Genomic DNA, 23,044 nt, shown 5'->3' with positions numbered 1-23,044 from the left:
CCTAGTGGCCACACAAAGCAGCGTACGGGATTGCTCATATGTAAGGTATCTATTCTTCCATCTTTCACTCATTCTTAGTCTGCATTTATCTGGTTTTAATGCAGGGTTTTAGTCTTTTGCATCTTTAAACTTGACTTCGAGAGCAGGGGCAGAATACTTGACAAAGCCCTGGACGTTTCTGAGGTCAAATTTCTTCTGGCCTCCTGCCTTTCCTCCCAAGACTGTAACTGCTGTTCCTGTGATCAAAGAGGCCAGCCAATTGTGAGATCAATAAAATAACGTATTTTTTATTTTGTAAAAGCCTCTGAACCATACAAAAATACAGAATTACAAAAAGTAGCGCAACATTGGAAGCTCGGGCACGGCTTTTTCAGCCAGAGATTGTCCACGGAATTGCAGAGCCAGAAACGTAGCACCGTAAAGCAGCAAAAATTGGGCACATGCCTCATTGTGCAATGAACATTGTTCGGCATTGGAGATGCTGACTGAGGAAGGTGGTGGGTTCTTCCTCCCAGGAGGTCTTCGAGAGCAGGCTTGACAGGCACTTTTTGGAGGTGCTCTAGAGGGGATTTCCTGCTTCAAGAAGGCGATTGGGCAAAATCGCCTATGATTCTATAATCATATGAGGTATGAAGAATTAAAGCCATAAGGAAGAAAGCAGGTCACCATCACAGGTCATCCAACCCCCAATAAACTTCTAGGCCACGGGTGTCAAGCATAAGGCTGACGGACCAGATGCAGCCCCTGGAAGATTTTTATCTGACTCCAATGATAATTGCGCTGTTCCAGCACTGCCCTTTCAGCAGCACTGCTTTTGCCGAACCTCTGGGGGGGAGAGACAGAAGGAGGCCTTAGAAGGTAAAGAATGCTATGGGATAAGGGGCGAACCAAGAGGGGTGAGAGACACCGCCAAAGTGCTGGGAGAGCCCAGTTATCTTGCAGGCTGCCCTTTCAGCATGGCCTGCTGAGGTGTCACTTCGCAGACCACCTCTCAGCTGCTAAGTTGCAAAGCAATGCTTATGGCAGAAATAGCACTGCTGAAAGGCTAACCTGTGTGATAATTGGCTCTCTGATACCTTGAAAATATGATTTGCACATTTTCTCTCTTCCGTCATTTGCAGCTAATTAGTTTCTGTGATTGAGAACAAAGTGCGTATTTCTGGCCATCAACAGCTTAATGACATCACTTCCTGTTTAAAGATGGCACTTCTGGCCCACAGAGGGCACAATGAACACTATTCAGCCCACTATATGAAACAAGTTGGACAACCCTTTTCTAGGCAATGTGGGTAATCAAGCACCAGACAACACCTGTATTTCCTCTAGCTGTATTTAACTTTCCCTTCTCAAACTGGATAGTTGCATTGTCAAGTAGTTACTTCCAACTACAGAATAATGTACTGTCAGTGACAGATGGCTAACCAGTCTGTCTGAGCCTCATCAGCTGCTGGCTCAAATCCAGATGGAGAAGTGGTTACTGACAAGTCATGGAGAAGGGTTGGGACCCCTGTCTAATCAAATTCCAGCTGCCTCTCTCCAAGGGCCATCCCCTACACCCTATTCCCCTAAGTGCATTGCTTCTGTTTGTCCAAACGTCTATCCATTTTATGTCAGAAGTCGGATCAAGATCCCGGCTAGCAAGATCGCAATCGCTCCCACCAGAGCTAGCCCTCGGCGAAAGATGAGTTCTTTCCCTGACAAGACAGTCCCATTTGAGGAAATCACAGGTTCTTCAGGTGAGATGAGCTGGAGTGTTAGCTCATCCTCAGTCCTGTGGATTGGGCTGTTTGGCGCCTCATCACTGGGAACGTCTGTTTCTATTGCAAGATGTGCTGCAGGTAGAAAAACCAGCAATTCAATATCATTATATACAACCCACATGCCAGCCCCACCGGAGATAGCAAAAGAGCCAAATCAGATGTTAAATTGTTGGTGTGGGATCCCCTGCTGCAATGCAGGGTCCGCAGCCAGACACTTTTGTGGTGGGGCCTGAGTGTTAGGGGACCCACTGTAGAACAGTCAAACACAGGTAGCCCAACCACTTGTGCCAGGATCCTATCCTCTCTTTTGAAACCTCCCCACCCCCTTTCTTTCTTCAGACCTACACCAGCAAGATGATTGGCATACATCCAAGAAGAATCATAGGCAATCAGGAAGCCTTGTGGGGAGGATTTTTACTTCTTACCTGCAGTCCAATCACTGCCGCCACCCCCCCCCCACGACATGCAACTCAGCCTCCTTTAGCTGCATGCTATAACATGGATAGGATAGGATAGCACTGGGCTGCAAACACCTGTTCACCAGTCCATTTTTTAATGGTTGATTCATAAGTTTATAAGACCCAACTCTGCCTGAGTCTTTAGCGCACGATGAATCCCTTGATCTTCTACAATTTTGACAGCTGAAACCAAGAGAGAGCAAGGAGACCACCCCCTCCCTTGGCAGCTGATACCTACTACAGCTGGAAAGGGCTCCTAGAAAAGAAGCACCAGTATCTTCACCAGACAATAGTCTCCCCAAATGCCATACAACTAGGGACAAGTTCAAGAAGGACAGCCCCAAAATCGCTCCCAGTCCCGCCCTGTTTAAGGTACCTATGGAAGAAGGATTGTCAGCAGAAGCATTGCTTGTGTCAGCACATGGGAGGTGGGTTGTCAGCCCAGCTCGGACCTGTGCCTAGGGGATGAAAGGGAAAGAATAGCCAAGTCTCAGCATTGATTTTTAAGTGTGGAAAGTGCATAAAAGAATGTACTAGCACAGACACATTTTCAGTGGCATCCTGGCTGGCAAATCAACTTGCCCTTCAGTTTAGCCAGGATTTCTGTCTACCTATCTATTCACGCACTGCACAAATACATCATCTCTAACTAACATAGAATCTAGAAGTGGAATCTTGAGAATCACAACTTTAAATTTTAAATAAATGTTTCCAGCCCTCATCGTTTTCAAGAGATTTTCCCCCTTCTACGCAACAGCTGCAAAACTTTAAACAGGAGACTGTGGCTGCAGGGCCCCAAATGCAAGGTCGACTGAACGTCTCCAGTAGTTAGGATGATAGCAAGGTGTGTTCGGGACAATCCCATCATGAAGGGTCAGGAGTTGGCACCATTTAACAATTCAGCATCAGCATAAGACTTCCAGGACTTATGAGCTCAGAGTGGGGAGGTCAGGAATCACAGTGGGGGGGCTTGGGATCACAGTGGGGGGCTTCTTGGCACCAGGACAACTTGCTGGGGATGGGCTGGGTGGCCTGAACCGTGCTGCTTTGCAAGTGCCACAACTGATCGGAGATGTCGTAACTGGTCCCATAAGAAATGTTTCAAAAGATGCTCCAAAGACTAACCTGTTTTGCAGCCTTCTTCCAATCTGTGCGCAAGATCAAGATGAAGAAGGAAGATGCTTGCAAAGATATGCAAACTATTAGACCGATCCACAGGCCTGGAGAGATGGCAGACAAATATCGACATATTTACACTGAACTCTTTGGCAGACCAGTTTCAGAGCCAGCCCATCCCTGAGACTGATGTCTGCCCACTCACACCCAATGCTTCTCCTCTTGCTCCCTGGATTAGACAAGGAGCAGGAGAGCAGAGTAGAAGAGGAAGTGTGGAAGAGAGGAGACACTTCTGCTCTGCTCCCCGCTTCCCTTCCTAACCTAGAAAGCAGGAAAGAAACTGGTGGCTGATGCACTGGCAGGGAAAGAGGAGGGCATCTGGTACAATGGCTCCAACTCTGGGGAGTCTTTGGGAAGTTCATAAGCAGGAAATGAAGTAAAACTGCCCTCTACTGCCAACACTGCATCTTGTGGCAGTGAGTTCCACAGGTTAATCATGCATCCTGTCAAGGAGGACTTTCTTTTCTCTGCCCTGAATCTGCTCTCAAGTTTCAGTGGATGACCCCAAGTTCTTTAACTATCAGACAGGGAGAAAAACTGTGTTGACAGATGACTGTCCCACTGGCAGCTCCCACGTAGGCCCATGAACCTTTTTTGCCCGCTTACCCATCACTCCAAGCTTGTACACAAACATGAGCGAGATGCCTATGGGCAACCCGATGGCATAGTAGCCAATGGCATTGGCAATTGCACCAAACTTCTGCTTCCCAGCTCCTCTCAGCACCCCGCCGCATGTTGCCTAGGGAGAGGAGAGGGAATGGAGAGAGGATTTGTTGCTACTACATCAGTAATTGCCCAGTTGTTAAAGATGGACCTGAGTGTACCATATAAAAAACAAATTACTCCTTTAAAGACTTCTGGGAAACCAAATAGATGTCCTAAAAAGGAGGATGTCCCCTGTGTCACTGAATGGTTTTTTGTTCAGAGGGCCCTAAGTCAAATCTGTCCCTACCATGACCTCACTGGGTGGTCCAAGACAAATCACTCTCTCACCACCTGCAATCTTCATATTGAAACAATACTTCCCTCCTCATCAAGAGGTGTTATATGGGAGAGGATATGGGTGTCATAAATGATAGATCAATGATAAATGTTACTTAGACCTGTTTAAGGTGCAGATCAGACTGCTATGTGAAACTGAGGGTGGGGGGAGGGTGCACACCAGATTATTAACCATTATTTCTGAAGCACCATCTGTGTGCATGGCTCTGTCCAAAGAATTAGGAGACATGTCCCAAGGGGCTTGCAGTTTAAAACTAATACAAAGGTGGCAGCAAGTGAAGGGGTAGGACATGGAAGCAGGAATATGAGATTTTGCACACAATACATATAATTACACATCCACACACATATTATACAAGACAAATAAAGATTCTGGGCCAACTGGAGAAATGTGCATGGATTTCTTTCAATATATTCCACTCAAATGTACTTTGTATAATCTGTGCTGGTTTTCCCAGTCAGAGGAAGGTGCACAGGGCAGAAAGGTCAACCCCAAGTAGTGGGAATCTTTTTTCAACCAGCCCTCTGGCTTCTGCAAGTATCTCTTCAGAGATACATGGACCAGTAGCTCCTTTTTTATTTCTAAACAACGTTTAATGCTTTCATTTTTTTTTTAATTCTTAAAATGAAAGCATAAGATTCTCAGAGCGCCATATTGTGTACCAAATGCCACGTTTAATGTCGGTCTTGCACAAATGCGCAGTCCTGGGAGTGAAACTTACCGAGATTGCATCAAACAGATGAAAGGGGGCAAAAATCATCATCACTTTGGAGACCAAGGCCACAATCTCTCTGTCAAGGAGAAGAAGACAAACAGGTAGTCGGATATTAATGGAGCAGGTATGAGAAGCAGCTTGATCAGTGGCAAGGGGGCAAGTCTCAGGGAAGAGGCAGCCTGGTGAATTTCCTTGTGAAAAGAATTCCACAATTGCAGAGTCACCATCAAAATCATTCTTCCCTCTAGCATCCATGAATAGGATCCAATTTAATGCCAGACCAGAAAGCAGCACCTGTGAAGCCAGTGCTAAGGCTCAGGTAGACTCAAATGGGTGGGGTCTAATTGTGGAGGAGCAGGGGGATTTCTCCTACAGCCGGAGCAGTGATGTCATCAGCAGGACCACCCAAATGCTGAGGCATTGCTATGGGGGTGGGAGGGGTCACTTCAAAATTTACCACAATGTCCTTGCTTATGAGGCAATCTCTGCCTCCTTCCCATCAGCCTCCACCAGGAGAAAATCCAGGCTGCAACTCAGACTCAGGCTGCAACTTATCTAGAGCAGGTTACTACAGGTGTACCTACTGGGGTTCATGATTAAAATGGTCCAACTGGAACCAATGCCATGGAGTAGGAGAATGAGGGCCCAAACCTATCCAACTTTCCAGCACTGGTGCAGCCACAATGCAACCCCAAGGTAAGGGAACAAATGTTCCCATACCTTGAGGAGGTCGCTGTGATTGCTTCCCCACCACAGGATACAGCGCACACCCCATTGGCACTGGACAATTGGATAGGATTGGGCCCTAATCCTCCCGCAGTGGAGACAGGCTGGAGAGAGGTAGCAAATCAAACAGGGGCATTGCAGGCAGCCTCTACTGAATCCAAAGAGCCATTCTTTCTTGCTGAACAGTTCTGTGGGAGGGCACTAGTGGGACACATGTCATTGTGTCAGAATGACGCACTTGTCGCTGGTAAAGATGTAGGCCACAACGTCTTTCACAGCTGCCAACAGGCCTGCAACCAACACAGCCAAGACACCTGGAAAAAGAAGAACTAGGTCAGAAAAATACATTTTAAAATACAAATGGCTTTTTGGGACAGAGTGTCCCAAAGCATCTGCAACACTCTGCTCACCAGCCACTTCTTGTGCAATCCTATCCCCTTTCAGGAACACACTGGCCGGCAAAGAGCTCCATCTACCACCAGGCTGGCTGCTAAAGCCTTAAAAAGGGACATACACACCTGTGCAGAGTAGCCCTGTGACCCATGATCTTCTGGCTTGCTCCACGTCTCCTGCACCCAAGGCGTTGCCAACCCGGACACTGGAAGCCACACTCAAGCCTAGAGGCAGCTGAAAGAAACAAAAAATGTGGGAATTACAACACTCTCAAAATGATCCAAGGAGTTGGGAGAGGACAAGCAAAAGTGTTCACAGCATTTCAGAGAGGTTCTACTTCCTCTCTCATGTTACTAGAGTTCAGGGTCACCAGTTCATCAGCAGGAACCTTTGTGTAACTGTAATCCTCTTGAGGCAAGGGCTGGTCTACTTCCCACCTGTTCAGCTTTGGAAGGCACCGTGTTGTCAACAACTCCTTCAGCATGGTCTGCAGGCACATGAAGCAGCAACCTTACAGGAGCTTAAGCAGGTCTGGATGAGATCATTGCCCAAGGTGAGACCACTTGGAACCCCCTTCCACGTACGTCTGCCTTGTGCCACTTTGAGCTCTGCCCCACTCAAGGTTTACAGGCAGGCATTGGATGACTATGTGTCAGCGATACTGTAGCACATGACTGCACTGAGCAAGGGCTGGATTAGATGATCTCCATGGTTCCTTCTAACTCTACCATTCAACAATTCTAAGCACTTCCTAACTTCCTCAGAGTTAAGCAGGCTGGGTCAAGCAAATTCAAAAGCACCTTTTCTTGCAGTCATCTTTTTTTTTTTTTAATGCATCTCCAGGTAGACAAGAGAAAAAAAAATTCTGGCAGAAATCTTGGGAGTGCTTCTGGGATAGTCTGAGCTTATAATGCTGAGCTGGCTGGAACATAGGTCTGAGCTGTGGCGTAGCTAGAGGGGGTGCAAAGCACTAAATATTGCAGGCACCTGAACGCACCATGCAAGCAGCCCCTCCCCCTCTCCTTCGGAGCCATTCCAAGCGGTGGGAGCAAAACGGTGGTGTTCGCCTCCGTTTTGCCGCCGCCGCCACCGCCCAGAATGGCTCCATAGGGGAGAGGCGGCTTGCACGGTGCATTCAGGCGCCTGCAAAACTTAGTGCTTCGCACCCCCTCTAACTACGCTACTGGGTCTGACTCATAAGGCTGATTCCTATGATGGTCATTCCCATCAATCTCCATGAACATTCTTTTTCAATCTCTTGAAAAGCAGCCTCGAAATTCAATACATAAAGAAAACTGTTTTATTAATAAGCTACATATAGCTGCTGTTATAAACAAACTGGTAAAGCAGACCTCAAAACTTCCTCACTCACTTTCCTATCTTTATTTTATTTATTTGATTGATTGATTGATTGATTGATTTTCACATTTCTGTACCACCCATCCTCCAAGGAGCTGCAGACAGCGTACATAGTTTCTCCCCTCCTTTTGCCCTCACAACTACCCTATGAGATAGGTAAGAGTGAGAGAGAGTGACTGGACCAAGGTCACCTAGGAAGCTTCATGGCTAAGCGAGGTTTGAACCTTACTCTTTCAGCTCACAAGCCACTGTACCATCCAGGCTCTCTGTGTTACAGTGGGCATGTGTTAGGGCACAATCCTAACCAACTTTCCAGCACTGACCTAGCCGCAACACAGCCCCAAGGTAATTTAACAAACATGCCCTTTCCTGGAGGAGGTCCCCTTGACTGCCTCCCCACTGCAGGATGCAGTGTATGCCACATTGACACAGCTAAGTCAGTGCTGGAAGGTTGGTTAGGATTGCGCCCTTAGTGTAACCCACTCCTTCCTTGTAAGTGCAACTGTTAAATCACTCCTCTGTGGTGCATTAGAAAACTGATCCTTTAAGTTTCAACAAGGAAAGAAATGCAGGGTTTCTGGAAAGCCAGGAGGGAGGGATTTTTTCCTGAAAATTAAGAATTAGAAGATGCATGGGGGAAAATTAATATTTGCAGTATTTGCTTACCTGATGCTCAAGGAGACACTAAACTACCAAAACAGAGAAAATGCCTGGAAAAATAAGTTCATCTGTGAAAACTGCATTCTGTGTTGGAAAGGACACACACACAAAAATACAGGCATGCATCACTTAACAATCCTTCACTTAATGACAGACCACATATATGACAGTGGTCGAAGCACAATAAAGATGCTCTTAATGAGGCAATCGCATATTCCATAGCCTACAGCGGAGTGTCTGTTTACACAACTGAGAGGCTTTTAAGGCAAAGAGCAATCTATCTCCAGTAACCTGTGCAGCCAGCTAGTATCTGGCAGGGAGTGTCTGTTACACAACAAAGGCAATAGATTGGACTGAAAGTTCACTTAATGACCTAATCGCATAACAATGGGAATTGCAGAACATATCCCCGTTGTTAAGTGGTGCACACCTGTACTATAAAGCTCTTGGCTCTTTTTTTTTTTTAAAACAAAGAATATCTGATGCAACATGTTGTAAATTTGTACATACAGTACAGGTATATGGAATTATGCTACTATTGATTATGTTTCCAAAACATAATAAAGATTAATGGCTATATAACTTATTTTACAAAGAGAGAGAAAATGGCAAGCAGCTGAATTAAGCCCAAAAGATTTTACTTAGCAAGGAAAAAAATATAAGTGCCTACCAAATATGCAACAGTGGACAGTTCGAAGATGATGGCTTGAGCTCCCAAATCCACCACACTAATAGTACCTGGGTGGGACAAAGAAAAAATTTAAAATTACTCTACAGCAGGGGTGCCCAAACCCTGACCCAGGGGCCATTTTCAGCCCTCAGGGACCCCCAATCTGGCCCACGGGGAGCCCCCAGTCTCTAGTGAGCCTCCGGCCCACCGGAGACTTGCTGGAGCCCACATTGGTCCGATGCGACTGCACTCAGCACGAGGGCCAACTGCTCAACCTCTTGTGCAAACCGTGGGCTAAGGGCTCCCTCCACTGCTTGCTGTTTCACATCTGTGAAGCAGCAGCAGCAGCAAAGGAAAGGCTGGCCTTGCTTTGCACAAGGGCGTTTACAGGCTTTGAGCTATCATGACACCTTCATTCATTCATATAAGTTCCACCTCTAATATATTCATTTATGTAAATTTATTCAATTTCTAAATGTAAATTGATTCTTTGTAAATTCATTTTTTCCTGGCCCCCAACACACTGTCAGAGAGATGGTGTGGCTCTCCTGTCAAGAAGTTTGGACACCCCTGCTCTGCAGCTAAGAACTATGTTGGGAAAATTAAAAGCAAAACACATGCATTGACACACTGGGAGCTGGTGTGTACACATACATGTTCATCATTTGAGGGCCGCAACATCCAGAGGTATGTGCAGACAGGTGCACAGGGTCAGTGGGCTCAAACTGGGCCACCTGGCAGTAAGTTCAGCTGCCTTACTCTCTGTGTCATCAGGGAAGTTCAGAAATGGAGGCAAAAACCAGGCTTCATCCTTACTGCTCTAGAGCACCAGCCTGTATACCTCCCAGCCATTATCAGGCCAGCGCTATAGAGCAATAAGGATGAAACCAGGTTTTTGCCTCCAACTCTGAACTTCCTTGATGAGGTCAAATAGGTGAACTGGAGAGTCAGTTGGGGCCCAGCCAGCCTTACAAAACTCCTGCTTCTGGTTTGGTTTTCCAGTCTGATTATACTGTCCGTAGAGCTTAAACAGGCTTTTGGATCCTCCACTTCTTCAGGGCTGGTTGTTAACCTCCTGGGCGGGGGGCAGCTGTACCGACTTCACCTCACCTGCTAGGAAGCTCCCAATTTCAAAGGTCCACCACTCTATGCACATCATCAACATGCTGGGGAGGGCCAGGCGGATGAACGAGCCCCACTCCAGCAAGCAGTCCCAGGTCCAGCCTGTAAACCAAGAGAGAGAGGAGGGTTGCCAAGAGTTTCCCGTGCTGCAATAGCTAGCTTTGCCAGCAAGCCAGAGTGGGGGGTGGGAGAGGAATTTGTGTGTGGACCCTTCCCTTCCTCCACATTGGCTTCTCAAAGTGAACCCCCAGCAGAGTCTCATTAAGGCGAGCCCTACCTGCCCAGGTCTTTTGATGTATCTTCTTCCACCACACATACAAGAAAAGGAGAATCACTTGTGTGTACCTGGAAAGTGTATTGGCGCAAGCAGACCCTCTGGAAAAGGGCAGAGAAAACATGGAAAGAGAACTGATATGGCCTCATCTGGGGACTTTTTGTTAGTTTATTTTCATAGAAAAAAAAATCTCTGCATTTAAGAAAGCTAGAAATTTAACACTAAACACAGACACACACTCTACAACAACAAAGTAGACCACAAACAAGGCCAGCCTTAGATCAGACAAGAAGAGAGGCATTTTCAACACCCACTTCCACTTTTTTTCAAGTTTTGAAAACTTTTTCAAGTTTTGTTTCTTATTGCAGGGCAAAGCACTTGACACAGAATGAGCAGGTAGATCCCTGCCCCAAGGTGCTCACAATTTAGAACTGACAAAAGGGAGACCAGTGGTTTGGCACGGATGGATCTCTAAAAGTGTATTTATTCATGACCTGGATAAGAAAATTTTAAAAAAAAAATCTCAATCTTGTGAGTTTTGATTTTATGGAAGCTTCGCCATTTTAAGAAGAGCTGAAATGTCTGGCACCCTCATCACAAGAATACATGAGCGGTTAAGAGCCAGCTAGTGGAAGAAAAGAGGACGGAAATCCACTCACCCTCTTGTTTACAAGAGGTTCTAGCACTCTGGTCCTAAACTAAATTTGCTTGGAACTGTGGGAAAATCATTGAGGGCCCAATCTTATTCAGCTTTCCAGGGCTGATACAGCTGTGCAAGAGGGCACAGTGGGAGGGCAGTCAGGGAGGCCTCCTCAAGGTACCTCAACATTACAGCTGCATTGGCACTGGAAATTTGGATAGGACTGGGGGCTCAGATGCACTTCCAAATTAAGAAGCATAGAACTGCAGTCTACATAAACACAGATAGTTGCCGAATGCAGAGTTGAACCTCTGCTGCATTTAGCCCACTCCAAGCAGCAGTGTCTCTCTGAGAACTCATCATCGTTGGAAGTCCTTCCCAGCCTACCTGCCCAAGATCTCGTCACCTGGAGATGTCAAGGACTGCAGCATGCCACATGTGCTCCATCACCCACCTCGCCACGATTACAGGGGAACAACTCTGACACATTCCACGTCTCCCAGTTATAAGATAAGGAGAATGACTACTTACACCACGCCCAGCTGGAATGTGTAAAGGAAGACAGCATTCATGATCACATTCAGGATGTTGGCCACAACACCCGTCACCACCTGGGGCAGGAGGATAGTCTGAAATCCAGACAAACCCGGAATAAATGTCAGCCTGCCACACAGCAGAGACCGAAAACGGATAGCAATGCAGTAGTTCGACATTTCCACGCAAGGGTACCTCTTTGCTAGGCCTGAGTGCGCTAGTATCTAATACCCCCAAAGTACATCTCATTGTTTCAAACTGAAAAGAACATTTGGAAGAGTCTTACTTTGAATAACCGGCACCTATTTTGCACCTGTATACAACCTCCTAGTTCTGAGGTCAGCAATCTTTTCAGCCAAAGGGACCAAACATTCGGCAATGACATGATGACATCATCACCAACCTTCCGAGATGCTGAGCTCCTGAAAGCAGCTGTGCAGAGTTTGGTTTGGGAAGCAAAGCCTCCCCCCAATTTGCTGCTCACCTGACAGGGTATGGCAGAGCTCCCTTCCCAGGCTCAAAGAGCCCCTATGGCAGCTCTGCCATTCCCTGTCTGGCGAATTGGGCAGGGGCTTTGCCCCTCAAGCCGAGCTTCACACAGGCTGATTGACTTTGGGTGGTGGGCTGGATGTGACCTGCAGGCCATAGGTTGCCTGCATAGGTTCAAAATCAAAAATCAAATAAATAAATAGGTTGCTGATCCCTGTCCTAGTTACACAAGGGACTGGTACCTATTTTTAAATTACCCGTAAAAGGTACATTCAGCATCCATTAAGGATAGATTTCTATTCAGCATGAAAAATCCTGCTTTTATATTAAATATTACATGCCTGGGCGGATGTCCATTGCATCTCTGCGTGAGTCAGGAGGCATGCTGAGGAGAGTCACTCAGGCAGGAGCATGGAGATGGACTGAGGGCAGGTGATCCTTTTTCTTAGGTTGAACAGTAACCCTTTTTGGATGAGAAGGTCAAGTGGGCCTCCAATTTTTAATTATTTTTAGGCATGGATATCAGAAACTTAAAAAAAATAAAAGGTGTCCTAGTTCCAGGTAGAGGTTTTTCTCTCAGCCAAACTCAACACTTGCTTTTTAGATGGAAAATACCTCACCGTATTCTTGTCAGTAATACCTTGTCAGTATTCTGTGACGTACTCTTCCCTCTCTCAATAATCTCAACATTCAAATTCTCAGCATTCGGACATAGTGAACGTTCATAGATCATCTATAGAGGTGCTTGCTCCTGATGGACCAATCCTAAAGGACCAATCCTATTGAGCTGTACACCAGCGGTACAATCGTACTGCTGGCGCCAGGTGTCATAAAGCGCCGTACAACACTTCACTTTACCGCTGTGCTCGACACACAGCACTGGGTCTGTTGCGGGAGCAGCCAGCAGTAAGTTTCTCTGCCGGCTGGTGGAGCAGCTTTTTGGGGTGGGGGGTGGAACTGGGAGGGGCAGGGCAGGCCGGACAGATGATTGGGCCTGAGAGGAGTGACCAAGACGGCAGCAGATTCTATGCCCCGCCTTGGCTAGAAATCCCAACAGTTCTGCACCAGTACATTAGCATGCACAGGTCCAAGGAGACCCACTGGAGCCTCAGCGCCTTTACCCAGGGTAAGGGAACAATTGTTCCCTTACCCCGAGGATATTCCAGAGGCTGCCAATAGATGTGGCAGTAGCCATTTCAACTCCGCTACTCCTCTGGGCACCAAGGTAGTTTAGGATTGGGCTGTAAGTCTTACTGAACACAACGAGTAAAATAAATAACACCTGGCTGGTGTATTCAAACACCCCTAAGACCTGCAATTTGAAACTAGAGCTTTAGATCCCCTAGCCACTGCCCCAGAGAACCAGCATTCCACTATCCTCACTGAGCAAGGAATCAGAGACAGTACCTGACATTGCAAATATCTGTTCTGCAGCTGATAGATGAAGGCTGCCTATAAAAAATTGAAATTGAGTTAGATTCTATGTTTGCTTCCCGACTGGAGCCCCATTGCTTTTTTTCTCCCCTTCCCAAGTTTTTTTATTTAGGAATTAAAGGGCTGTAGGGAACAGGGACAGAAACCAGAACCAAGTGTTCCATTAAACTGTTTTAAGTTAGCCATAAGTCTGCTTGAATCTCAAGAGAGCTGTTAGAGGTCCTAACAACTGTCCAGTAATGTAGCTATGGGGGGGGGGAGGCGTGAAAAGTATTGCAAGCACCACAATGCTTGTGTAAACTTATGTAAGCCCAATCCAGTGTTTCAGCTGCAGTGGCGCTGAAATGGCAACCACTGCATCCCAGAGGTCTGGGAAGCAGTGCCAGATCTACTGAGGGCAAGGGAGCTTACCCTGTGTTATGCCCAGGTGGCCCCAATGGGTGTTCTCGGATCTGCACCTGCTATTGAGCGAGCACAGATTCAAGGACACCCATGTCAGGTCTCCCGGGCCAGGAAGGGGGTTAGGATATGACGGTAGGGCCTGCCACCACCTCCACTCCCCTGCCCTGCTCCCTCCCTCACCCACCTTCCTCTTCCTCTCTTCCTTTTCAAATTCAGGGAGTGCTGGAGAAAGAGTGGAATTAAGAGCAATGGTGGTAGCTTTTCACATCTACTGTGTGGGGTGTGTGCGAGGCACGTGGCGCCAGCCTTAGCTACCAGAAGGTTTGGGCTGCCTTTATTTTCCCATTAGAAAATAGCAGGAAGGGATGCTGCTTGCATACCTCTAGCATGCTGTCAGCTCTGTTAAAAAACAATGACAAAATGGCATCGAGTCATTAGACTCAAATGCATGGAGGATGCCAGCATGGAGGCTGCCATTTTCTCCTATACCATATGGAGGCCATCATGTTCCTACCAGCAGAAATTAAATGCATGGAGGCCACCATCGCTAATAGCTTCAGACTCAAAAGACAAATTGCTAGCATGGCAAGCATGCTAGAAAGAGAAAGACAAACTGGCCCACCTCACCCCAGCACTATCTGTTCTAGTGGCTGTCTGCTGGTATTCATTTGCATCTTTTTAGATTGTGAGCCCTTTTGGGACAGGGAGCCATTTAGTTATTTGATTTTTCTCTGTAAACCGCTTTGTGAACTTTTAGTTGAAAAGCAGTATATAAATACTGCTAATAATAACATGTAACCCTAACGTGCTAGTAGGAGATTAACAAACAGCTCTCTAATGTTTCTAGCACTAGAAGCTGAAAAACCAAGCAGCCTTGGTTCAGTCCTGAACCCCAGAGAGGAGAAGCGTCTCTAGAGCTGGGTAATGTTTTTCAACCAGTGGTACGGGTACCACCAGTGTTACTTGAGATGGTGTCTGGGGGTACTCGTGGGATCCCTGGACACCTGCCACCCAGAAGCAGAACCAGGAATACAACACAACAAACAGCAGTAGAAGGCTTGGCTCAGTGGGCAGAGATCCAAAGTATGCTTTTCTGTACTTAGAAAAACCCTCTCATCCACCCTGAGCATCAAATTGGTGTTTGTCATGTTGCATTCTGGCCTCCCAACCCAGAAGTAACTGGTGATGATTTCATCACCAGTTACTTCTGGTGGTACTTTGAATAGGTGTGAAGTGGTACGTGAAGTGATATGTGAAGTAGTACGGCGGAGGACAAACGTTGAGAACCTCAGCTGTAGGGCATATCCCAGAAGCCTTTGCAACAACCTCAGTGACATGGAAAGGCTTCCCAGAAGGTGGTAGGTTTGAAAAATCACTCCGGAATTATAACGCAAGAGGAAAAACCACCACAGAAGGAAATCAAGATTAAAAAAAAAATCAACTTACTGGGAGAGCAGGAATAAATATCATCACATAGATTTGGGTTAGCCTGCAAGAGAATATAAAGAATTTCATTCATCAACTGAGTCAAAGCAGACAGGAACATAAGAATTACTTGGCTGGATCTGACTACTTATTCACTTGTTTCCAACAGTAGCCAGCCAGATGCCCTTGAACATCCCTAAGGAGAGCAGGAATGTGAAGGCCAAGAAAGTGGTGCCACATGCCAGGCTTCCAATAGTAATTATTTATTGAAACTAACCAAAATAATCAACTTAAATTCTTATGTAACCTGGTATCTAAATTCCAGAACCTTGTTGGCCTTAGGACTTGTACTCAACTTCTGGCCTGCCTGTTAAAGGCACAGTACGTTATGAGGGTTATCCCATTTTATCTCATAAGAACATAAGAACAGCCCCACTGGATCAGGCCATAGGCCCATCTAGTCCAGCTTCCTGTATCTCACAGCGGCCCCACCAAATGCCCCAGGGAGCACACCAGATAACAAGAGACCTCATCCTGGTGCCCTCCCTTGCATCTGGCCTTCTGACATAGCCCATTTCAAAATCAGGAGGTTGCGCATACACATAATGGCTTGTACCCTGTAATGGATTTTTCCTCCAGAAACTTGTCCAATCCCCTTTTAAAGGCGTCCAGGCCAGATGCCATCACCACATCCTGTGGCAAGGAGTTCCACAGACCAACCACACGCTGAGTAAAGAAATATTTTCTCTTGTCTGTTCTAACTCTCCCAACACTCAATTTTAGTGCATGTCCCCTGGTTCTGGTGTTATGTGAGAGTGTAAAGAGCATCTCCCTATCCACTCTGTCCATCCCCTGCATAATTTTGTATGTCCCAGTCATGTTCCCCCTCAGGCGTCTCTTTTCTAGGCTGAAGAGGCCCAAACGCTGTAGCCTTTCCTCATAAGGAAGGTGCCCCAGCCCCATAATCATCTTAGTCGCTCTCTTTTGCACCTTTTCCATTTCCACTATGTCTTTTTTGAGATGTGGCGACCAGAACTGGACACAATACTCCAAGTGTGGCCTTACCATAGATTTGTACAACGGCATTATAATATTAGCCGTTTTGTTCTCAATACCTTTCCTAATGATCCCAAGCATAGAATTGGCCTTCTTAACTGCCGCCGCACATTGGGTCGACACTTTCATCGACCTGTCCACCACCACCCCAAGATCTCTCTCCTGATCTGTCACAGACAGCTCAGAACCCATCAGCCTATATCTAAAGTTTTGATTTTTTGCCCCAATGTGCATGACCTTACACTTAATGACATTGAAGCACATCTGCCATTTTGTTGCCCATTCTGTCATTCTGGAGAGATCCTTCTGGAGCTCCTCAAACCCAGAGGTAGACCAACGTTGGATTTGGAGGTTCTATTTTAACTGTCATGGCTAATAGCACTAGGGCTCTGTCCTTCACTTAAGAAGCAATCTTTTGAAAGATGCTGAATTTGTCTCCAGCTTCTGCCCACCTGAATGGAGACACAAGTTCTGAAGAGGGATTTGAAAGTGGTGCCTCTCAACAGATATAGGGAGATGTTACTTCAAGCCCAGAAATCAAGTGGAGATGAAGGCCTGAAGATGGGAGGCAGATTAAAAGGGAATGAAAAGAGAGGAGGAGAGAACACAAAGTGTTGTGTATGCCACAACTGCATTATACAAGTCCAGGAATTGGCACAGAGTCCAGTGTGCTGAGAATCTCAATTCTGTATTTATAAAACAAAAAACATGTTTCTAGTCCTTAAGGCAGCAGAAACAGCCTAGAAAGTGTTTCAGAAATGCCTGATAATAGCTTGGGGAGGGGATTCCTAGTGTTACAGGGAGGCAGCCTCCCATTTCCTTGCACAGTTCTTTGCTCACCTTCTGTGAGATGCAATAAATTAAACTAAGTTAGTTCTAGTTCACAGAGGGTTGATTAATTCCACTTTTACAACACAGAATCTTGACTGTGCACAGAATGTTTAGGGTGCCGTGAACAAGTATTTATGGACAGAGATGTTCAAAACATTAAGGAATAGGAACTGGACACTTTAAAAAAGCAACAGAAAAGCAGATATAGAAGGAGACAATTCTGCCATAAATGGATTGCAGCATTTCCAAAATCTCAAGTGGGTGCAGAGCATCAGGAAGTCATGCACTGCCTGACCTGGAGACTTCCGGGTCCTGTCTGAAGAACAGCAGAATCCGCTCAGTGTTGATGAAGAAGGCCCAACAGGGAAAGCAGAAGAGGAGCAGGATGAGAATCCCCCTCTGCAGGATGGTCCCAACTCGCTTCACGTTCTTGCTCCCGTATGTCTGGGCAAATTGGAAGAAGTGAAAATCAGGGATTGTCTCGCACACGAGAGCCCTATGACACTTAGGTATCATTCACGCATGGGGGGGGAACGTGTTAGAACCCAAATGGGGTCCCCAGCTTACTTAGCTGAACACTGATCTGCTAGTTTTGGAAAGATTGCCAATTAGTTTATCAACTATGTAGGGGAGGCAGTGGAGACTAGCCAAGGCCAGCATCTGCAGCCACAGTTTTAATTCTCTGAGGCCAGGGAGAGAGAACAGGGAAATCAGAACAATAAAGACTATTGTTCTTTTTATTTTTTTAAGACTTTTTTAAAAAATAAGACTTTTTATTCCAGCTAATCAGTGCCAGTTTGGAAGATGCCTCCAGGCCTGGCAGTCACACCCACTATATCCACCAATCACCCCTACAGACACCCCAGAGAGGGAGCGAAAACCTAACAGTAAGCAAGAACGGAGGCGGGATGGCTTAAGGGCTGGGATGGCAGAAAAGGGGGCTTGCAGACCTCAGTTCAGGGCCTCTCTCCTTCCATCCACTGAGTGGCCCACCTAGAGATTGACAGAGTGATCCTTAACCCCTCTCCCACAGCAACACCTAACTTGGGTAGTATTTATCTGTGTTGTCTATTGGTGTATCTGTTGGTGGACCATAAAAGTGTTTCTTTGCCAGATCCTCTGTGCTGTGCTCAGTGTCTGTGTTCTAAAACTGCAATTTGCATCATCCAAGAGTCTGAGTGTATTTGTTTCCACTAAAACAAGTGAGATCCTGCTTACCTCTCACAGCAAAGAAACTGGCCATTCCTGTGATGAGACAGGGAAGCCTAAAGGGGAAGGGGGCTAGCTGCTCCTGGCTGCAAGATCCAGTCTCTGACAATACTGTGATTGGGATAAAATTCAGCCCAGCATCCCCAAGAGCAGATAGCCTCGTCTCTGCAGGCAGGGACACCTCACGGGGGAGTGCAATGTGCCTCTGTATAGTCAGAGACACTATGAACTCCTCTTCAGGTGCACACATGTCCACACTTTGAAGAAGTTCCACCCGTTTTTATGTCACAAAACACCATAAAGGCAAGTACAGCAGTATGAACATGAAATGCATGAATACTAACTAGGAAGCAGTACTATGCACCGATGCGGACAAAGTACCTACACAGCCTAAGAGTGCATCCCGTCACAGCAAAGCACCCGATGGTACCTGGGACATGAGGGTGTCGCACACAGACGCCAGTCCAGCACCAATGGAAATGCCTGTCACGTTGACAACCTGAAAAGAGAGTCCAGGAGGACAGACAAAGCAACAGGTCAGCAGGCTGTGGAGGAATGTTGCAATGCAACCACGGCAGTGATTCCAGGTTGAGGCTATTAAGTTCACTGCTCAAATCTATCTCCTTCTCAAGTAGCTTGGAGGAAACTCAGAAAGCTTCAACCAGGGTTGCTGGAAGCTCTCAGTAGTTGCCTTGACCAGGCTTAAGCAGCCGTTTAATATCTTAGAGCAGCATTCTTCAGTTGGTGGTACATGGACCACCAGTGGTACTTGAGATGTCCAGTGGTGCATGAAGCTCCCAGGAGACATGCTGCCCATTAGCACTTGAAAAAGCCCACCCACTCATCCTGAGCCTCTCACCGCATTTGTAGCATCGTGTCTGGCTTACCAACCCAGAAGTAACTGGCGATGATGCCATCACCAGTTACTTCCGGTGATGTAATTCCGGTGGAATTACTCCCCAATTCTAGTCTGATACTAACTACTACAACCAAGCTCCCAGTATACTGTATTTATAGTTTCAAAAGATTGTCAGCCACAACAACTCTATGGGGTTAGGAGAGGAATGAAATTCAAGGTAGTGGCACAACGCTTCGAAAAGATACAGGTTTGTACGTACAGATACGGCGAGGGTCACGGCGTCCAGCTCCGCTTTGCCCAGGTGGCCGCAGAAGATGGAGCTCACCACACTGATCAGGAACCCCAAAAGCTGTGCCATAGACTGAGGAGGAATGGCGAGGTGAGAGGTCACTGCAAAGATTCCAGGCTGCGGCTATTAACTGCTTTGCTCAAGTCACTTTGGAAAGAGCATCCTATCAATTTATGTGTATACAAATTCCATTATCAAAACAATATCCTTCCTTCTTTTTCTCATCTCCTTTCATGGTCACTGATGTTTCTAAGGCCATTGTGAGGGGCGTGGGCTGGCCTGTCCATGAGGCTAGTTGCCTCAGGCTGCAGATGGGGGGCACCCATCACTGTCCACCCATTCACCTCCACTGAGCTCCTTCCACTCCCTAGAACAGGGGTGCCCAAACCCCGGCCCTGGGGCCACTTGCAGCCCTCGAGGCCTCTCAATGCGGCCCTCAGGGAGACCCCAGTCTCTAATGAGCCTCTGGCCCTCCATAAATTTGTTGGAGCCCACACTGCTCTCAGTGTGAGGGCGATTGTTTGACCTCTCACGTGAGCTGTGGGATGAGGGCTCCCTCCACTGCTTGCTGTTTCACATCTGTGATGCAGCAGCAAGGAAAGGCCAGCCTTGCTTTGTGCCAGGTCTTTTATAAGTCTTGAGCTATTGCAAGACCTTAATTCATTCATATAAGTTCATCTTTAATATATTCATTTATGTAAACTTATGCAAAGTTATTCAAATTTTAAATGTAAATTAATTCTTTTTTACCCCGGCCCCCAACACAGTGTCAGAGAGATGATGTGGCCCTCCTGCCAAAAACTTTGGACACCCCTGCCCTAGAAGATGGGAACAGAGAGGAAAAGGAAATGTAGAGGGGAAGGGAGTGCTGAGCTAGAACATTGGAGGGTGGGAGGAGCAGAGGCTGGCACATTACTGGGTAAAGGGGGCAGCATTTGGCATGCCACCTCAGGCATCAAGAGCTCTTGGGTTGGCCCTGGGCATAGGGCATAACCAAATGTGTTAAAAAGGTACCTGCAGGTGGACCAGCTCTCAGTTCCTAGCATCAAATCCTTCCCATGAACCTTTTCTGCTTTGGGCAGAGTTCCCAGACAGCTGAACAGACTCTGACTAGTCTAGCTGATGCAATATACAGTAAATAATCCATGCCAGGGTTCCAGTCTTTCACTATAGCAAGTATCCCATTAAATAAAAAACGGAATCTGAGGAAGCAGGATGCATTGTGCGCACCAGTTATGGCGAGTACAGGTTTACACTGAAGCCTCCACAATTCCACACAGAGGTATCAGCGCCGCTAAAAAATAAGCAGGGGATTTTATAGCAGAGTTTCTCGATGTTTATCCACCACTTTGCACAGCCCACCTATTGGAAGTACTTCCAGATTGGGACACAATGCAACAAGCACCAGTAAGAGGCAGTTGCATAGCTAGAGGGGCTGCAAAGCACTAGGTTTTGCAGGCACCTGAACATGCCGTGCAAGTGACCCCTCTCCCTCCCCTTCGGAGCGATTCTGGGAGGTGGGAGCAAAACGGAGGGGCCACTTGCACAGTGTGTCCAGGTGCCTGCAAAACTGAGAGCTTTGCACCCCTCTAGCTACACCACTGGTAAGAGGCTCAGACCATATGGGAGGGCTCTTTCAAGCATGCAAAAAGCACACGCTGGAGCTCTGCCTGCCGGGCCTCCTATGGCTGCTTGCTGTGTTGCATCACTGGTCTCGCCGCTAGGCAGAGCGGGTCCCGTGAGTACCACCAGACACCAGCTCGAGTACCACCGGTGGTACAAGTACCACTGGTTGAGAAACACTGATCTATGCGGGGAGGGGCAGGTGGACCCAGTAGGGCTAAAGAGCCACAGTTGATGCTGCTGCCTGCTCTGCTCTGACAGGCTGCAGCTCTCCCAGGCCTCAGGCAGCTCTTTGGCCAGATACCTGGGATTGTTATCTCACTGGGGCAGCAACTGTTACCCTGCACGCACCTGATCTCGTCTGATCTTGGAAGCTAAGGAGGGTCAGGCTTGGTTAGTACTTGGATGGGAGACTGCCTGGGAATACCAGGTGCTGTAGGCTTATACCATAGTCTGTCCAGACTGAAGGTTGCCAACCACTGAAATGTAAATCTTCACTGCAGCCTGCACAGTCCACACTCATACACTTTGTCCAACACTAGTTCTTGAAGGCCAGATCTGGGTCCCGGAAGCCGGCCTGGATGTGATCTGGGTGCGGATTACTCCCTTTTTTCTGATTATTCTGTTCAGTTCCAGCTCTTTCTATTTTTCTTTCCCTCCCACCTGGGGGTGGGGGGTGCAAGGGTAAATAGAATGCCAGATGCAGGGGAGTGGCAGTGAGGTGCAGGTCCCTTGTGGTCTTGTGTGCTCCCTGGGGCATCTGGTGGGCCACTGTGGGGTACAGGAGGCTGGACTGGATGGGTCCTGGGCCCGATCCCAGCAGGACTCTTCTGATGATCTTACGCCAGATGCAAGGGAGGGCACCAGGATGCAGGTCTCTTGTGGGCTCCCTGGGGCATCTGGTGGGCCACTGTGGGGTACAGGAGGCTGGACTAGATGGGCCCTGGGCAGTCCCAGCAGGACTCTTCTGATGTTCTTACCTCTCCAAGATTTCCCTCTCCCCATCACACTCTCTGTCCCCTCCCCCTATGGGATGCTCTTCCCTGTCCCCAGTCCTACCATGTCTTTACCTCCCCCTCTCCCCCCTTCTTACCACGGGGGCTGCGATCTTGATGAGTTCTCGGGCTTCTCCCCAGGCGCCAACGGGCAGGAACCGGAGGAGCCCTGGGCCGCAGAGGCCCCAGCAGGTCGGGGGCGGCAGGGCTGCCTCTGACGCCCCGGGGGGTCCCGCCACAGCCCCCACGGGCTCTTCCCTCGCCGCCTCCTTCCCCACCTCCTCCATAGCAGAGGCGACGCTGAGTCCAAGGTCTTCCTGGCAATAGGGCGCACACGTGGAGGAATCCTGGATGCCATTGGAGGGGCGGGCTGTGACGCATGTCGGAGGGGTGGGGCCTAGGGAGGGGGATCCCCCTCATTTCTCTGGACCAGTTCTTTGTCTGGGCATGTCTTGCAAGCGCCCACTTTTATAAATCACCCTCTATGGGGAGCCCCCAGCTTGACCAGACATATAAAAAAGGAGATCTAGAAAGAAATAATATTTTAGTTCCTAAGGAAGATTAACCAGAAAAAAGTTAAAAACCTGCTTGTGAAGGAAACAAAACTTTGCCACAAAATAGCCACCCAACATCAGTGCAGATTAGTAGCATTTGGGGATCCGGATAGACTGACCGAAATTGGCAGTGATCAAAGGCTTGCTCAAGAATTGAGTCAGCAAGGCAAATGACCAGCACTAGTACACAACCCAGTTCAAACTCACAAACTGCACATAGTGGGCTTCCTGATACAACACACTGCAACAAGCGTTCGGAAGTGGCCATCTGACAAACAAATACAGGTGAGAACATAAGAAGAGCCCTGCTCGATCAGGCCAAAGGCCCATCTAGTCCAGCTTCCTCACAGTAGCCCACCAGATGCTTCAGGGAGCACACAAGACAACA

General features: G+C 47.6%; 1 protein-coding gene and 1 pseudogene across 1 annotated transcript; one reads left to right on the top strand and one right to left on the bottom strand.

Annotated features, from left to right (window-relative positions):
* Positions 1 to 344: 344 nt before the first annotated feature.
* LOC136658610 (multidrug and toxin extrusion protein 2-like) lies at positions 345 to 22,267 on the bottom strand. The gene is made up of 17 exons (XM_066635389.1): positions 22,201 to 22,267; positions 19,455 to 19,556; positions 18,767 to 18,835; positions 17,423 to 17,571; positions 15,262 to 15,304; positions 13,387 to 13,431; positions 11,488 to 11,585; positions 10,320 to 10,417; positions 10,031 to 10,144; positions 8,921 to 8,988; positions 6,357 to 6,465; positions 6,077 to 6,152; positions 5,119 to 5,188; positions 4,001 to 4,133; positions 3,344 to 3,438; positions 2,595 to 2,676; positions 345 to 1,832 (listed from the first exon to the last, which is right to left on the bottom strand). The coding sequence occupies exons 2-17, from the start codon at positions 19,551 to 19,553 to the stop codon at positions 1,606 to 1,608; spliced, it is 1,575 nt and encodes a 524-aa protein (XP_066491486.1). The 5' UTR covers positions 19,554 to 19,556; positions 22,201 to 22,267; the 3' UTR covers positions 345 to 1,605.
* Positions 21,433 to 21,549, top strand: LOC136659864 (5S ribosomal RNA; annotated as a pseudogene).
* Positions 22,268 to 23,044: the final 777 nt, after the last annotated feature.

Source organism: Tiliqua scincoides, chromosome 8 (assembly GCF_035046505.1).
Source record: "Tiliqua scincoides isolate rTilSci1 chromosome 8, rTilSci1.hap2, whole genome shotgun sequence".
NCBI classification, from domain to species: Eukaryota; Metazoa; Chordata; class Lepidosauria; order Squamata; family Scincidae; genus Tiliqua; species Tiliqua scincoides.
Note: the sequence above shows the minus strand (reverse complement) of the source record. Positions and strands in the feature narration are given on the sequence as shown.

Excerpts from the sequence above, each read along its gene's own strand:
- LOC136658610 (XM_066635389.1), bottom strand. The coding sequence starts at position 19,553 with ATGGCACAGCTTTTGGGGTTCCTGATCAGTGTGGTGAGCTCCATCTTC. Across the intron at positions 11,586-13,386 it reads ACAGATATTTGCAATGTCAG|ACTATCCTCCTGCCCCAGGT; the intron begins GTACTGTCTCTG and ends TCTGGATTTCAG. Across the intron at positions 10,418-11,487 it reads ACATTCCAGCTGGGCGTGGT|AGGGTCTGCTTGCGCCAATA; the intron begins GTAAGTAGTCAT and ends GCCCTTTTCCAG.